The sequence below is a fragment of the Oncorhynchus keta genome, unplaced genomic scaffold (genome assembly GCF_023373465.1).
Source record: "Oncorhynchus keta strain PuntledgeMale-10-30-2019 unplaced genomic scaffold, Oket_V2 Un_scaffold_275_pilon_pilon, whole genome shotgun sequence".
Taxonomy (NCBI): Eukaryota; Metazoa; Chordata; class Actinopteri; order Salmoniformes; family Salmonidae; genus Oncorhynchus; species Oncorhynchus keta.
The window spans coordinates 863,189-881,466 of NW_026290897.1; the positions used below are offsets into that span (position 1 = coordinate 863,189).

The 18,278-nt window shown below is 44.8% G+C and overlaps 1 protein-coding gene across 1 annotated transcript in view; it reads right to left on the minus strand.

The window, feature by feature from the left end:
- Positions 1 to 18,278, minus strand: part of LOC118379852 (chromodomain-helicase-DNA-binding protein 9-like) — a 175,882-nt gene extending 157,604 nt beyond the window's left edge. Inside the window, 3 exon segments of the mRNA XM_052515481.1 lie at positions 3,941 to 5,732; positions 17,546 to 17,689; positions 18,186 to 18,278. Of these exon segments, the coding sequence (XP_052371441.1) occupies positions 3,941 to 5,605 (1,665 nt within the window). The 5' untranslated portion in view covers positions 5,606 to 5,732; positions 17,546 to 17,689; positions 18,186 to 18,278.

Here is an 18,278-nt window from a genome sequence, read left to right on the forward strand (position 1 = left end):
AGGGAGTGAGACAGGGCCAGACACAGGACCAGTAGTGAGACAGGGCCAGAGACAGGGAGTGAGACAGGGACAGAGACAGGGCCAGAGACAGGGAATGAGACAGGGACAGACACAGGATCAGGGAGTGAGACAGGGCCAGAGACAGGGACAGACACAGGACCAGTAGTGAGACAGTGCCAGAGACAGGGAGTCAGACAGGGACAGACACAGGATCAGGGAGTGAGACAGGGCCAGAGACAGGGAGTGAGACAGGGACAGACACAGGACCAGTAGTGAGACAGGGCCAGAGACAGGGAGTGAGACAGGGCCAGACACAGGACCAGTAGTGAGACAGGGCCAGAGACAGGGAGTGAGACAGGGCCAGACACAGGACCAGTAGTGAGACAGGGCCAGAGACGGGACCAGGGAGTGAGACAGGGCCAGACACAGGGAGTGAGACAGGGCCAGAGACGGGACCAGGGAGTGAGACAGGACCAGACACGGGACCAGGGAGTGAGACAGGGCCAGAGTCGGGACCAGGGAGTGAGACAGGGCCAGAGACGGGACCAGGGAGTGAGACAGGGCCAGAGACGGGACCAGGGAGTGAGACAGGGCCAGAGACGGGACCAGGGAGTGAGACAGGGCCAGACACGGGACCAGGGAGTGAGACAGGGCCAGACATGGGACCAGGGAGTGAGACAGGGCCAGAGATGGGACCAGGGAGTGAGACAGGGCCAGAGACGGGACCAGGGAGTGAGACAGGGCCAGAGACGGGACCAGGGAGTGAGACAGGGCCAGAGACGGGACCAGGGAGTGAGACAGGGCCAGCGACGGGACCAGGGAGTGAGACAGGGCCAGACACAGGGAATGAGACAGGGCCAGAGACGGGACCAGGGAGTGAGACAGGGCCAGAGACGGGACCAGGGAGTGAGACAGGACCAGAGATGGGACCAGGGAGTGAGACAGGGCCAGAGACGGGACCAGGGAGTGAGACAGGGCCAGACACGGGACCAGGGAGTGAGACAGGACCAGAGACGGGACCAGGGAGTGAGACAGGGCCAGACACAGGGAGTGAGACAGGACCAGAGACGGGACCAGGGAGTGAGACAGGGCCAGGGACGGGACCAGGGAGTGAGACAGGGCCAGAGACGGGACCAGGGAGTGAGACAGGGCCAGAGATGGGACCAGGGAGTGAGACAGGGCCAGAGACGGGACCAGGGAGTGAGACGTGACCAGAGACAGGCAGTGAGACAGGGCCAGAGCCAGGCAGTGAGACAGGGCCAGAGACAGGCAGTGAGACTAGGACAGGGGGATGGGCACCACTCTATCCCCTGATGCCCTGCCTGTTCAGCAAACACAGTATCTGTTGGCTCTTCACACACCAGTGGACATGAATAGAGCAGTCTACCCATAAGCATCAACACATGGGTGGATGTTGACACAGACTGTAGGGAAGCTGGGCCTGTTCGCTGGTGTTCCATGTCCCATTTCAATTAGCGGATGGACAAATTGGACAAATTGGCTGCTGGGTCAAAACACCAGTCTGTGCTTGAGTATTTCTACTTGCACATCGTCATCTATCACTCCAGTGTTAATGCTAAATTGTAATAATGTCGCCTCTATGGCCTATTTATTGCCTTACTTCCCTAATCTTACTACATTTGCACACACTGTTCATAGATTTTTCTATTTTTTTTCTATTGGGTTATTGTCTGTACGTTTGTTTATTGGCCAGGTCGCAGTTGTAAATAAGAACTTGTTCTCAACTGGCCTACCTGGTTAAATAAAGGTCAAATAAAATAAAAATGAGTTAGTCTAAGTGGTAGAGTTGAGAGACGCAGAGCTATGCTGTCGAGACGGGGTAAAGACCTAGCGACTTTGGGAATCACCACTCACCACAGAGTAGCTGTGTGTGTGTGTGTGTGTGTGTGTGTGTGGGCCATGGAAGGGAACTGACACACTGTGCTGCTGCTGATCAGACATGGGTTCAAACACCATTTGAAGTCTTTAGCCTGCCTGGAGTTCCAGATGGGTGGGGTTAGTAGTTTTGGGACTATTCTATTGGTTCCATTAATCAAGCAAAGTTTAAGTATTTGACATAATATCAAATAGTATTTGAAATCAGGTCTGACATACAGTACAGACTGCTGCTGACGGTCCTCTTTGCCTGGCTGTCTGCGTCACTGTGGAGCCAGGCTAAGAGAGGTATGTGGATGGATGTTGCTATGCTACTGGCCAGCTCTGCCCCAGGATCCGCCTTGTGCCTGTCAGAGCCAGAGCAGCACACTAATGCACTCTCTACCTTTCTCTGTGTCTGTCATTAGCCTCCCTCCTTCTCTCTCGCTCTCTCCTTCCCAAGCTGTCCCTCACTCACTCTCTCTGTCCATCTCTATCCCCTCCCCCTCTCCCTCCCCCTCCTCTCCCTCTGTCCATCTCTATCCCCTCTCCCTCCCCCTCCTCTCTCTCTCACTCACTCACTTACTCCATCCATCTCTATCCGCTCTCCCTCCCCCTCTCCCTCTCTCACTCACTCCCTCTGTCCATCTCTATCCTCTCTCCCCCTCCTCTCCCCCTCTCTCACTCAAAGACACACACACAGAGAAAACCACAACAGCAACCACCCCCACTCTCTATCTAGCCATGTAGTGAATGCAGTGCACAGCAGCAAGACAGACAGACAGTCAGGCAGTGTCTCTAGCCTCTAGCCTGCCCTGACCCACATCTATAGCCTTGAGTACGCTTAGTTACTGTAAGTCCTGGAGACACTGCTGCCACTATTAATCAGGCCCTGGGACACAGCTAGGCTACGGTAATTACCTGTTGTCTGTCTATGTCCCAAAATGGCACCCTATTCTCTATTTAGTGCACTACTTTTGACCAGGGCTTTGGTCAAATATAGGGAAAAGCATGTCATTTGGGACACAATACTGGAAGGATAGCTAGAACAGGCTGTATTATTATAATTTAAAGGAGGGCTGAGCCTCCTTCCACTCCCTCACTCCCTCCCTCCACCTCCCCCCTGATTGCAGGTGCACCAAATATGCTCATGCTCTTCCAGGTCTAGTTAAACATTACATGGGTGGGTGGCTGGCTGGCTGGCGTCTGGCTGCTGAGAGGAGTGAAAGCATGGCAAGGCTCTCTCTAGTCTCTCTGTCAGTGCAAGAGATGTATCCATTAATGTAGCTGTCACAAATACTCTGTCAATTCTTACCATTCATTTCCAACATAGTTGGAACTGAATAGATAAAACAACCTGGATAACCAGATCTAGATTTAAATGGGAATGAACTGAGAAATCATTTGACATTTGACAATTCGCTACATCAATCCCCTCCTGCCCATGTGGTCAAGGGGAAGGACAACTATTAGCACCAACAACCACAACTATTCTATACATCTGCAATGTGTATTTCTTCTCCTGTAGTAATACATTAAAGCTGCAAAATGTAACTTTTTGAATGACCTGACCAAATTCACATAAATGTGACATAGATCTGTCATTCTCAATGAAAGCAAGAAGTCGTAGATCTGTTCTATGTGGGCTATTTCTAAGTTTCATTTTTGCGTCTTTTACTTACGTTTTTGTACACCAGCTTCAAACAGCTGAAAATACAATATTTTAGGTTATGGGAAATATAGTTCACAGTGGTTTAGATGGTACAGTGACTATACTTGCTTGTTTTGTCACAAACTGAAATTAGAATTGTAGCAACCAGGAAATGGCGGAGCGATTTATGCATAGTGCATCTTTAAATAGATGAATGAAGGAGAACTCTGCAGAATCTGGATAACTAGGCATTTCATCCATATCATTCTTTCTGAGTCTGTCAGCATATGTCTGTCAGCATATGTCTGTCAGCATATGTCTGTCAGCATATGTCTGTCAGCATATGTCTGTCAGCATATGTCAGCCTAGCCAGCCTCAGACTGAAAGCAAGTGTTAATGGCCCAATGGGTTTACCTGTATCTTGTAGTCCATGGATATGGAGATCCTTTCTTCCTCCTTCATCTCTTCTTCTTCCTCTCCCTTTCCATTCCTTTCGCCATCCCCACCATTGGTCCACGAACAGTTGGAGTCGTGGTGGTCGTGCTGACTGAGGGCAGCCTCCAGCTGAGGCAGCAGCTCATCAGCCAACAGGTCCGGAGCCTCCAAGCCCTCAAAGCCCCCTCCTTGGGCCTCCACCTCCCCTTGCAGCCCTGCCATGCTAACCTCTAGAGACACGTAGCCGTTAGTGGTAGTGGTGCTGGCCGGAGGTCTGGTAACTTCCAAGTTAGATCCACAGTTCTGGGGCTGGTGCTGGTCTGGAACGAGCTGGCTGACTGCACTGGGGTAGCAGCTCATGGCCTGGCCAAACATCTCAGATGAATCGTAGTTCCCTAAGGTCTGCCTGGAGCAGCGCAGAGCCCGGAAGGGACATTCGTCCTCAGCCTGGCTGACTGGGACCTGTTTGGGCTGATGATGCTGAGTCATCCCTGGAGCAGACGAAAACGCACATCCAGCTCCCACGAGAGAGAGTTCAGGCACAGAGGAGGGCAGGGGAGTGGTGGTGGGGATCATGGACACTGGGGCTAAAGAGAGAGGCTGGCTCAGGCTGGAGATGCCAGGTTGTCCCTGGCCAGGGAAGGAGTACTGGGAGGGAGGGTAGGTGGTGGTGGAGCTCACTGAGCAGGAGGACAGGGTGTGAGCCATGGGGGAGCAGGTCTGCATGGAGAAGGACATGCTAGAGTCCTCTGGCCCTACCCCAGGAAAGGCCCCCTGAGTCCCCTGCACCAGCTGGTAGCCACCCTGCTGTGGTGGGGTTCCAGCCAGCGAGGCATTGGGGGTTTCCACATTAGCTGTGGCCAGAACCCCTGAGTTAGGCACAGCCCTGGAGTGGAACTGGGTCCCCCCGGTGGTACGCTGCTGGTTGTGGGATGCTGGCTGTTGGTTGGCCTGGTGGAAGGGGAAGCTGTGGTGCTGCTGGGGCAGAGACTGAGGGTTCACTACCTGTTGATGAAGGTGCTGCTGCTGCCGCTGGTTCAGAAGCTGGTGTTGCTGCTGTAACTGCTGCACTTGTTGTTGCTGAAGTTGTTGTTGACAGGGGTGATGCTGCTGCTGTGGCTGTTGCTGTCGGAGGTGATGCTGTTGGTTGTGGAGTTGCTGCTGCTGTTGTTGATGTAGTTGTTGTTGTTGTTGCTGGGGCACTGAGTGATAGAGGTTCCCGTTCTGGTCCTGGTTGCCCCACATGGGGCTGCTGTTGGAAAACAACGCGTTGGATTGGGGTGCCTGACCAATTGAGCGTCCATGGAACTGGGTATGCTGTGCTGCTATCATCCCTCCACCACCCACACCCTCAGAGCCAGCGAAGGGCTGTCCCATGGAGTTCTGGGCCTTCATGCCCGGAAAATGCCCCATCTGCTGCCCATAAGCCATGCTCTGTTGGGTGGAGGAGGGCATGGAGGTGGGTATCATCCCGGGGTGTTTCCCTGCCCCCATCGGCTCCACCTGTAGAGGCTCAAAGCCTGCGCTGAGGTTGAGCTCATCCACCAGCGAGGGTCCAGGGGGGAAGCCCTCCTCAGCCAACCCGTCCAGCCCTCCCACAAACAGGTTGGGGTCGTCAAAGAAGTCCATGATGGGATCTGTCATGACCCAGGGGCCAGGGTCAGTCTTCCGGAGACCAGTCCCCCACGTTGGACCTCTGCTGGGTGCCTAGGAGCGCCACGTGTTACTGAGCTACAGTATGTCCATCACAGACTGGCTCTGGAGAGAAAAACTAAGACAAAACCTCAAGTCAGATTTAACAGAGAGAAGAAAAACATGCATCTTTAAACATGTCTCGTTCATACTGAGCTGTGTGTGGGCTGCACAATAAAGAGATTTTCAGTTGTCAAATAGAATTTATGCAATTTAGCCTGTCTCTTTTTGATGTTCATCCTGTGTTTTTCAAATCAATAAACTTCTAGTTGTTTTCAATATCTCCATACACCTCTACCTCATATACACTACAATAAGCAATTTATTACCATAACAGACGCTCTCAGCCACGTAAACGTCATCAGTGAAAACAGCGGCTGCCAAAAAGCCAATGGCTAGGTCAGACAGGCCTGGGATAAATTTGGCACTGTCAATTATCTCTGGTTGGCAGCAGGTAGTTGTGTGGTAACGCATCTGATCTGATCTAAACTGAACCAACTGCCAGACAGACCAACAGCCAGGTGCCTCTAGTCTTCCTCGGTTCAAAGCCCCCTGATGCGATCAGCCTCAGCCCAGTGACTGTGCTGTGCCTGCTATCTATCGAGCCGTCTGTCTGCTAGTAGCTACTGAATGTGTGGGAGGAAGGTGCAGACAGACAGATAGACAGCTGATGCTGTTTGTGTCAACAGCCAAGGAGGTTGGCTCAGGATGCATCTAGCCACAGACCAATGACCAATAGAAGATGAAGGAACACTTGTGTTAGTCAAGACCTGCTGACTCATACTCACCACACACACTCACCTCACTACAAACACTTTAACATGCCTTCCTGAATGTACAGTCATGGCTCTCACAAGTCTTCTGATACAGAGGGGGGGGATGGTAACAACTGAGATCCAATGCTTCAACCACAACTCGTCAACCTCTGCTAAGGGGGGGGTAATGGGTAGGCTTGGGCAGTATACCGTATACAGTATACCGTATATACCGTATACCGGGGTATTTGGAAATAGCCACGGGATGGGTTTTCAATAATATTAACTATTTGTTTCAAATTTTTCTATATATTTTAATATTTGTTGCTACTTTGTAAGTAAATACTTTCATTCAACTTGGGCAATATGTTAGAAGATAAAGAGTTCTTCATTTCACTTGTCACATTATTTTCCATTATGAAGCTCACCGTAGCTCCCCAGAACAGTTGAGCCGTCACGTGTTTGTTTGTAAATGGCACAAAGAGGGAGCAGGTGAGTCCAGCTGTGTATTGACAGGGGTTGAGTTTTATATCGAAAGGCAAGTGTTTTTTTGCTTCAATAGAGTGATCAGGGATGTGCAACTATAGTTTTCCTTCACAGAAAATACATTACTGCAACACATTCGGCAGAATATAGCTTCATTTTCATCAGATGACAACAGAAGCGCAACGCTATTAGGCTGGCAGTCACACAAGTAGGCTAAATGAGCTTACAATGAACATGCAAGGTAAAAACAATGCATGGACATCATATTTCTGTTTATTATAGAAAGAATGTGGCTAGCTACATCTCCTAATGTTTTTCTTCAAGTTAATCTGGAGAAAAGTAGGCTGGCTACACTGAGAAAAGCACCACAGAAAAGTAGCTACATCAGAACGCTGTCTGCTGATTGAACGCTCTTAGCGAATTCTCTTCCAGGTGGAGAAGTGCAACTGAAGCACAAAATGAGTCTGATGCCATGTAGAAATTATGGAGCATTTTAAATTTGCGTTTACAAAATGCAGCAATATATTTCTTATGCGTTTTATCTTTTCTTCCTGCATGGAGAAGCGAAGAATTCTGCATTAATGTGACCCCTACGTTATCTAAGTAAGTGGCAAAATGAATAAGGTGACATGGCATCCATCATGTTGTGTTGGCTTTCTGCCGTATTTGAAAAGTCAAAGCCCTTTGGATCTGTACAGCTGCCACTGCTGTCTTTTGATTTCCTTGTGTTTTATTCTCCTCTCAGTTCTCAGCCTGTCTTCTTCCTCTAAGCAGAGCAAGCAGGCCTGTTGCCCTAGAGACTCCAGACTCCAGACAGATACAGCACGTACACATGCTGCTCCAGAGCCAGTACTGTTTATTGCACAATGTCTCTCGTTCACATTCGTTTGTAAATGTCCAAACTCACAAAAAAATTACATTCAGTAGCTCTTACATATAGATGTATAACTTTATAGCTGGGCTGCCTGTCTTTGCAATATTATTTTTTTCCATTTGCGCTTGTTAGCATATTTAGCTAGCAGCCTCCATGGTAAAACCGTAAATCTCGGGATGAGAGAAGGATGATATGAAGATATGAAAATCTGCATACTGCCCAGCCCTAGTAGTGGGGCTGTCCTTGGCTATGATGAAACATTACTTTTTACTCATTGTTACAAAGGCCCAGTATGACACAAGCACACAACCAAGACAATACACATGATTCATACAGGAAGCATCAAGACTTAACCCTAACATGGTTACTGTGAATCATTCATGTAGCCTTACTCATCTTCATAAATGACAGATGTTATGGAATGGAGGTTCAGCACAACATGGACAGCTATAGCAGTTAGAACTGTGTTTAACAGGAGCACCAGATAGCAGGGGCCAGATCATATCCCATGCCCAGCTCTTGGCTATACTAGAGCTCTGTTCTCATGTGACTAGCAGCCAGCCCAGTAGTAGGAGAGTATTCTTTTCTCAAGCAACACAGACCTACAGCTGAGGGCAGGCTAGGCATGAAAAGAGAAATCCCATCGCTCTCAGTCACTTAGCAGGGCTCCATTGTAACTGACAATGAGCAGAATGGCCAGGCCTAATTCTCCCAAACAGACAGGAAAATCTGATCACTCAATTAGAGGTAACATCAGACCAGAATCCTACCCGGGCCGCTCAACAAACTGAATGAGTAATCAGGGGTAGGTTAGGTAGCTTATCTGAGCCGCATAGAGTTTTTCCTGCTGCTGATTCTTCGTCTTGCATTAGTTGGGACCAATGATGAACTGTAGAAACTAAGCTATATGATGTACAATACAACCGGTTATAGGCTGTCTATGGTTGAGACTAGGGCTGTCCCACACTAAATAATAGCTTGGTAGACCGAAAGTCGTAATTTTTAAATGTGTATTCTTCCATATATAGACACACCCAATGTATTTTAATACAATCAACTATATATGCATTGAGCTTGTCTGATGCTTTTAGAGTAGTTTTTGATTAAATAAGACACAAATGAAACCAAGAGGGAGCCAGCGATGAAGATAATCAGAAGAAGAAAAACTTAACCTGACCATCCTCCTCCCGCTCCTACTGGCTTTTGCAGATTCTGCAGCTACATTGCCTTGCGAAAGTATTCGGCCCCCTTGAACTTTGCGACCTTTTGCCACATTTCAGGCTTCAAACATAAAGATATAAGTATTTTTTTGTGAAGAATCAACAAGTGGGACAAAATCATGAAGTGGAACGACATTTATTGTATACTTCAAACTTTTAACAAATCAAAAACTGAAAAATTGGGCGTGCAAAATTATTCAGCCCCCTTCAGTTAATACTTTGTAGCGCCACCTTTTGCTGCGATTACAGCTGTAAGTCGCTTGGGGTATGTCTCTATCAGTTTTGCACATCGAGAGACTGACATTTTTTCCCATTCCTCCTTGCAAAACAGCTCGAGCTCAGTGAGGTTGGATGGAGAGCATTTGTGAACAGCATTTTTCAGTTCTTTCCACAGATTCTCGATTGGATTCAGGTCTGGACTTTGACTTGGCCATTCTAACACCTGGATATGTTTATTTTTTAACCATTCCATTGTAGATTTTGCTTTATGTTTTGGATCACTGTCTTGTTGGAAGACAAATCTCTGTCCCAGTCTCAGGTCTTTTGCAGACTCCATCAGGTTTTCTTCCAGAATGGTCCTGTATTTGGCTCCATCCATCTTCCCATTAATTTTAACCATCTTCCCTGTCCCTGCTGAAGAAAAGCAGGCCCAAACCATGATGCTGCCACCACCATGTTTGACAGTGGGGATGGTGTGTTCAGGGTGATGGGCTGTGTTGCTTTTACGCCAAACATAACGTTTTGCATTGTTGCCAAAAAGTTCAATTTTGGTTTCATCTGACCAGAGCACCTTCTTCCACATGTTTGGTGTGTCTCCCAGGTGGCTTGTGGCAAACTTTAAACAACACTTTTTATGGATATCTTTAAGAAATGGTTTTCTTCTTGCCACTCTTCCATAAATGCCAGATTTGTGCAATATACGACTGATTGTTGTCCTATGGACAGAGTCTCCCACCTCAGCTGTAGATCTCTGCACTACATCCAGAGTGATCATGGGCCTCTTGGCTGCATCTCTGATCAGTCTTCTCCTTGTATGAGCTGAAAGTTTAGAGGGACGGCCAGGTCTTGGTAGATTTGCAGTGGTCTGATACTCCTTCCATTTCAATATTTACGCTTGCACAGTGCTCATTGGGATGTTTAAAGCTTGGGAAAAAAAATTGTATCCAAATCCGGCTTTAAACTTCTTCACAACAGTATCTCGGACCTGCCTGGTGTGTTCCTTGTTCTTCATGATGCTCTCTGCGCTTTTAACGGACCTCTGAGACTATCACAGTGCAGGTGCATTTATACAGACACTTGATTACACACAGGTGGATTGTATTTATCATCATTAGTCATTTAGGTCAACATTGGATCATTCAGAGATCCTCGCTGAACTGCTGGAGAGAGTTTGCTGCACTGAAAGTGAAGGGGCTGAATAATTTTGCACGCCCAATTTTTCAGTTTTTGATTTGTTAAAAAAGTTTGAAATATCCAATAAATGTCGTTCCACTTCATGATTGTGTCCCACTTGTTGTTGATTCTTCACAAAAAAACACAGTTTTATATCTTTATGTTTGAAGCCTGAAATGTGGCAAAAGGTCGCAAAGTTCAAGGGGGCCGAATACTTTCGCAAGGCACTGTACTCTCCTGAAGTTGCCGGTAATAGGCTACATGAGTCGGTAACCTTTCTGAAGTGAAATGTCATTTTATCTTACAATTTCTACTGACCTGCATGCCAGTTATGGTTTATTGATTACAAGATGGCGCCGGAGGAGATGGCCGCCGTTTTACGGTCTCCTAACAAATTGTGCTATTATGTGGGGGGGTTTTCATGATATTTGTAAATTATTTTGTACATATTGTTTCTGCAACTGTATCTTACGGCAGAAAAGAGCTTCTGGATATCAGGACAGCGATCACTCACCTCGGATTAGATTAGATTTATTCAACAACAACAACAACAAGCTGGACTCACACGATATTCTCCAAACACCGCACAGGGCAGACATTCCAATTATTCTCAAAAGGAAGCGACGCAGAGGACGAAGAGCCGGATGCCTCGTCCGGACCCGCAGAAGACAACTAGGAAAGCTGCCGTTACCGTGAATATTACTCGCCAACGAGCAATCATTGGACAATAAACTAGACGAGGTAAGATCACGAATATCCTACCAACGGGACATCAAAAACTGCAATATCCTATGTTTCACAAAATCGTGGCTGAATGAAGACATGGATATTCAGCTTGAGGGATACATGCTGCACCGGCAGGATAGAACAACACACTCCGGAAAGACGAGGGGGGGCGGTCTGTGCATATTTGTAAACAACAGCTGGTGCACGAAATCTAAGGAAGTCTCTAGATTTTGCTCACCTGAAGATAGTATATTGTGATAAATTGCAGGCCACACTACTTACCTAGAGAGTTCTCAGCTAAACTTTTTGTGGCTGTTTATTTACCACCACAAACAGATGCTGGCACTAAGACCGCACTCAGTCAGCTGTATAAGGAAATAAGCAAACAGGAAACCACTCACCCAGAGGCGGCGCTCCTAGTGGCCGGAGACTTTAACTTCTTGAGTGCAGGTGGCAGGATTTTTGTTTTTGGCTAAAAAACGTACCCATTTGAAACTGCCTATTTCTCAGGCCCAGAAACTAGAATATGCATATACTCCGTCAGATTAGGATAGAAAACACTCTAAAGTTTCCAAAACTGTCAAAATATTGTCTGTGAGTATAACAGAACTGATATTGCAGGCAAAAACCTGAGGAAAATCCAACAAGAAAGTGCTGTTTTTCCTGAAAGCTCTCTGTTCCATTGGATGCCTTGCCTCCATTTAAAGGGATATCAACCAGATTCCTTTTCCTATGTTTTCCTCAAGGTGTCAACAGTCTTTAGACATAGTTTCAGGCTTTTATTTTGAAAAAATGAGCGAGAAAGATCACCATCAGTGGATAGCTGAGTGTTCGCAGAGTTTTGCTTGCGCAACAGAGTGGGACAGCCATTGTCTCTATCTCTCCTATTGAAAAGCTACAGTCCCAGTTGATATATTATTGATTATATATTTTTAAAACAACCTGAGGGTTGATTATGAAAAACGTTTGACATGTTTCTGTGGACATTACGGATACTATTTGGAATTTTAGTCTGCGATGTAGTGACTGCTCGAGCCTGTGGATTTCTGAATATAACACGCCAAACAAATGGAGGTAATTTGGATATAAAAATAATATTTTTGGAACAAAAGAAACACATATTGTGTAACTGGGAGTCTCGTGAGTGCAAACATCCGAAGATTGTCAAAGGTAAGCAATTTAATTTAATGCTTTTCTGACCAATCTACTTGGCTGCTAGTGTTTGTAATATTTTGTCTACTGAGAGAGATGTTCTTCCATAAATGCTTGTTATGCTTTCGCCGAAAAGCTGTATTGAAATCTGACACGCCAGGTGGATTAACAACAAGCTAAGCTGTGTTTTGCTATATTGCACTTGTGATTTCATGAAAATGAAATATTTTTAATTTGAATTTGGTGCGCTGCAATTCAGCGGGTGTTGATGAAATGATCCCGCTAACGGGATGGGTGCATCAAGAAGTTGATGTAGGGAAACGTAAATCAATTATACCAAATCTCTATCAACATGTTAAATGTGCAACCAGAGGGAAAAAAATTATAGATCACCCGTACTCCAAACACAGAGACGCGAACAAAGCTCTCCCTCGCCCTCCACTCTATCCTCCTGATTCCTGCTTACAAGCAAATATTAAAGCAGGCAGCACCAGTGACTCGGTCTATAAAAAAACGGTCAGATGAAGCAGATGCTAAACTACAGGAAAGTTGGAGACTTATCTCCCTCACCAACTTTAAACATCTGCTTTCTGAGCAGCTAACCGATCGCTGCAGCTGTACATAAGTCCATCGTAAATAGCCCTCCCAATTTACCTACCTCATCCCCATACTGTTTTTATTTATTTACTTTTCTGGTCTTTTGCACACCAGTATCTCTACCTGCACATGACCATCTGATCATGTATCACTCCAGTATTAATCTGCTAAATTGTAATTATTCGCCTACCTCCTCATGCCTTTTGCACACAATGTATATAGACTTTTTTTTCTGTGTTATTGACTTGTTTATTGTTTACTCCATGTGTAACTGTGTTGTCGTCTGTTCACACTGCTATGCTTTATCTTGGCCAGGTCACAGTTGTAAATGAGAACCTGGTTAAAAAAAGGTGAAATAAAAAAATAAAAATGGCACTGTAAAGTTGTATTCAGCGCACGTGACAAATAAACTTTGATTTGATTTGAACAAATACAAGTAACAATGGAGGTGAAGGCATGGTTGGATACTGTAGGCTAAATGCTTTAGGCATAAAGAGAGACAACAGGTTAGAGAACAAATCTAGCTGTCAGTCAGACCTGTCTGCCTGCTCAAGCGAATGAGATCACTTGTGACAATGTACAGCGTTAACAGATGAAGCAAGCAGGCTGCTTATAACTTTAGTTTTGGGCAACAGGGTTTGGTAGCTGGCCAGCTAATTATTTCAATAGGAGAACAACAAGGATTCCTTAATCATTGTTAAGAATATTGAAAATGACTTCAGTTTCTACTGGTCATTCTTTTCAGGCTGGTTAGATTGGTGCTCGCTAGGTACCAAGCTAAAGCTAGCTAGCTAACCCAGAAGTTGCTAATAACGTCTGTATCTAAGAAACAGTTGAAGTCGGAAGATTACAAACGCCTTAACCAAATACATTTAAACTCAGTTTTTCACAATTCCTGCCATTTAATCCAAGTACAAATGACCTGTCTACGGTCAGTTAGGATCACCACTTTATTTTAAGAATTTGAAATGTCAGAATAATATTAGAGAAAGATTTATTTCAGCTTTTATTTCTTTCATCACATTCCCAGTGGGTCAGAAGTTTACATACACTCAATTAGTATTTGGTAGCAGCATTGCCTTTAAAATGTTTAACTTGGGTCAAACGTTTTGGGTAGCCTTCCACAAACTTCTCACAATAAGTTGGGTGAATTTTGGTCCATTCCTCCTGACAGAGCTGGTGTAACTGACTTCAATATATCCACAATTTTTCTACCTCGTGATGCCATCTATTTTGTGAAGTGCACCAGTCCCTCCTGCAGCAAAGCATCCCCACAACAAGACGCTGCCACCCTCGTTCTGCACGGTTGGGATGGTGTTCTTCGCCTTGCAAGCATTGGAGCAGTGGCTTCTTCCTTGCTGAGTGGCCTCTCAGGTTATGTTGATATAGGACTCGTTTTACTGTTGATATAGATACTTTTGTACCCGTTTCCTCCAGCATCTTCACAAGGTCCTTTGCTGTTGTTCCGGGATTGATTTGCACTTTTCGCACCAAAGTACGTTCATCTCTAGGAGACAGAACGAGTCTCCTTCCTGAGCGATATGACGGCTGCGTGGTCCCATGGTGTTTATACTTGCGTACTGTTGTTTGTACAGATGAACGTGGTACCTTCAGGCGTTTGGAAATTGCTCCCAAGGATGAACCAGACTTGTGGAGGTCTACAATTTTTCTTCTGAGGTCTTGGCTGATTTCTTTTGATTTTCCCATGATGTCAAGCAAAGAGGCACTGAGTTTGAAGGTAGGCCTTGAAATACATCCACAGGTACACCTCCAATTGACTCAAATTATGTCAATTAGCCTATCAGAAGCTTCTAAAGCCATGACATAATTTTCTGGAATTTTCCAAGCTGTTAAAGGCACAGTCAACCTAGTGTAAGTAAACTTCTGACCCACTGGAATTGTGATACAGTGAATTATAAGTGAAATAATCTGTCTGTAAACAATTGTTGGAAAAATTACTTGTGTCATTCACAAAGTAGATGTCCTCACCGACTTGCCAAAACTATTGTTTGTTAACAAGACATTTGTGGAGTGGTTGAAAAACTAGTTTTAATGACTCCAAACGAAGTGTATATAAACTTCCGACTTCCACTGTATTTGCAAACATTTTTGATCCTGCTCGTTTGATTCTGATCTAATTTCAAATGTTCACACAGATATTTTCTCATTCGGTCAAACAAATAATGCCTTATTACCAATGCAGTATTGTACAGCTTTGACAGTAATGGTGGCGGTTGGCTTGCACCTGCAAATTAGGCACACACAACATTCTATAATAGAATTGTTTTATTTGACGTGTCAAATTAAAATCTTGTGACGCAAAAACCCAAACGGCGATCCATAATTTATTCACATTGCTTTACAAAATAGTTTTGCTTATTGTGTATATTACATTTGTTTTATTTGATGACTTTTTTATTTTACTCCAAGTCATCATCTCATCTCTATAGAGCTGCAACCTATGCTGTCTGACAAAATCACTATTTTGTAGTTCTTCAAAGTAAATAAGACATACTTTATGACTGCTGAACACCAACTATCAATCACTTTGATCATGTATTTTCAGGTAGAGATACTGCACAAAGCAACAGCTGCTCTCTATATCACCTCACGATTGTGCATTCTTCTGTCTCTACAGTAGCTGGCGTGAAAGAAACACAGACCGGACTAGTAGATGCGCAATCGATTATGGTCACTGTAGTTAATTACCACATTTTATGCACTAAACTATGTAGAATATTGGCCTGTTGGAAACAACAACTCCCTACTACATTGAACAATTCAGGCTAGATCTGATTTATCTCTAGAGAAACTGTGCAATGTTAAGCTCACCGAAAAATAAAAAAATTAGAAATGCAATGAACCAACGTCTGTCAATCAGTTATTTTGCTTAATCGCTCAGCACTACCATTAGGTGTAGCTTTAGCAGAGATGCCAAGAACCGTAAATTCCGGTTTTCAGGGGAAATGGAAGAGAGAGTCTGTGACACGACTTCTCTTCAATTAACAAGGAGACAATCCATGTTAACTCTTCCTTCACATTTACTAGATTGATTGAACAGTGCAGAAGGGAACATCAAGACATTTATTGTATTTTTATTCTCATCAAGACCAGAATCTTCAGGATCTAGTTTCAGACATTGTTTTTTTTAATTGCATGTAGTAGGTAGGCTATGACTTTGCTTATAACTGCTGGGTTTGTGAAGCATCTATGTAGTTCTTATGAAGACTTTATGCAGTCTAGAAAGTCTTTATAAATTGACGTTGAACCCAGATATGCAGTGAAACAAGCTCTAGTTAATCTCTGGAGTTAAGTTTTAGCTACAGTGAAACCCACTTTAAAATGTAAAACATAATTCATAGCCAAATCGAATGTAGACTATTTGTTTGGCTGGTTTATCTGTAGGCTCTACCCTCAAAGTATTGGGTAATAAACGGTTCACCAATAAAAAAAACCCACCTGAATCAACTTTTCTTTTGTTAAAAAAGCATAATTGGAAAATGGAGATTAATTTAACTCTCCAAGAAAACAGATCAAGGCCATTCCTCTAAGTTTCTTCCTAGGTTTTGGCCTTTCTATGGAGTCTTTCCTAGCCACCGTGCTTCTACACCTGCATTGCTTGCCGTTTGGGGTTTTAGGCTGGGTTTCTGTACAGCACTTTGAGATGTCAGCTGATGTAAGAAGGGCTATATAATTAAATTCGATTTGATTCCAGAGCACATTCAACAGGTCCCATCATAGTCTTTGCAATATAAATGCATTCGTGTTTGTGCTGCGCTTCCTGCTTACATTTAGTCTCCAACTGGTCACACATTGGTTGAATCAACGTTGTTTACACGTCATTTCAATTAAATTACATTGAACCAACGTGGAATAGACGTTGAATTGAAGTATGTGCCCAGTGGGCTAGCTTCCTCTGCAAGCTGCTTGCTTCTTTGTTTGTTTACCATGAGTCTATGCCTCTTTGCCTCAAGTAGCATGATATCGCCAACCCACTATACACAACAAACAAATAGGCGTTGTCAATTTCAGAGTCCTGGTGACTTATCTAAGCACCCTAAACAAAAAATACAGATAACAAGTGCAGCCACAACAACGACAACGAAATAGAGACAGAAACAATGTAGCATCAAACTGTCCAAACTCACAAACCCGTCGTCTGTCGACGATCCAACTCCATGGATTCAGGAATCAAAATATTATTTGCACAACACTACATCTACGTGCAACGGACATCCATGATGATCATCAATCGGCTTTAATCAACTGTCTGCTGATTACACTAGTTTGTAATGACGCGAAATAGGAATAATCCCAAGAATTTCGGTATTATTACTAAGTAAGAAAGGTTAATAAGTATCGTATTGCATTGTTGAATTTTACTTTAGAATAGGTTCTAGAATCCCTCAATTAACCACACCTGGTTTATGTGGCACAGCGAGAATCTGTAACAATGAACCCATGATAGAAAGAAGCCAGTCTGTAATGGCCACTAACCTCAGCATCCTCTGAGTGCAGCTATGGCTCGTGGCTATCTGAGCATCGAATCTTCACAATAGCCTTGCTGCACCTCCTAGTAAAAGGCTGCTTGGCACTCGATGTGTTTCCCTGTCACAACAGGTAGCTAGCTACCTAGTTAGAGAAATTAGCTGAATCTTAACTTTCTGAATCTGAAAGACAGGTGCCAAACCTTAGGGATTTTTCCCACCATCTGTTCTTCTCGAGACTCGAATCGTACACGTGTCTTTCATCCACTTGTCTTTCATCCAAGCCCCTCTCCTCTCGACTTCAGTGGTGTCGTGACGCCTCTGCTGAGTAGGAGAGGAGGGAAGAGCTGGATGGGGGTCGACAGTCATTCATTAGGAACAATACAATAGATTGACCACAGAAAATCAAACCAGCTGTTGATGGACCCGATCGAGTTTCGTTGAGACTCCCGACTTATATCACTTTACCCTCTGCATGCACATTCATTGCAACGATGCTGAGCTGGCTCGAGGCTCGTACCCTCACACCGGGTCGCTGTCAGTTCAGGACCAACATAACGAAGCGCCGTTAATAACTTTAGTAACACGAGCGCAATATTTCGAACTCTGAGAAACCACGATGGAAATGGTATAATTTACAACGTTCCGCGAGCCATTTTATTGATATTGTAGCTAGTTGGGCGCTTTTCAGACCGGGATTCCCACTGCTAAGGTAACGTTAGTGACCACAGCTGAGCGTCACTGTCTCTCAGTCATTAGAATTACAGTTTGCTCCCGGAGTTAAAAGCTCTGTGTGGAGCCAATACTTTCTATTTATGACGAGAAAATTATTTTATTACTTACCGTAGTGAAGCAAAATCCGTTGACTGAAAATTATAAGAGCGAAGTTAACTAGTTGACCACGGCGGTTCTACTGCTGCTGGCGTGACGAATCGA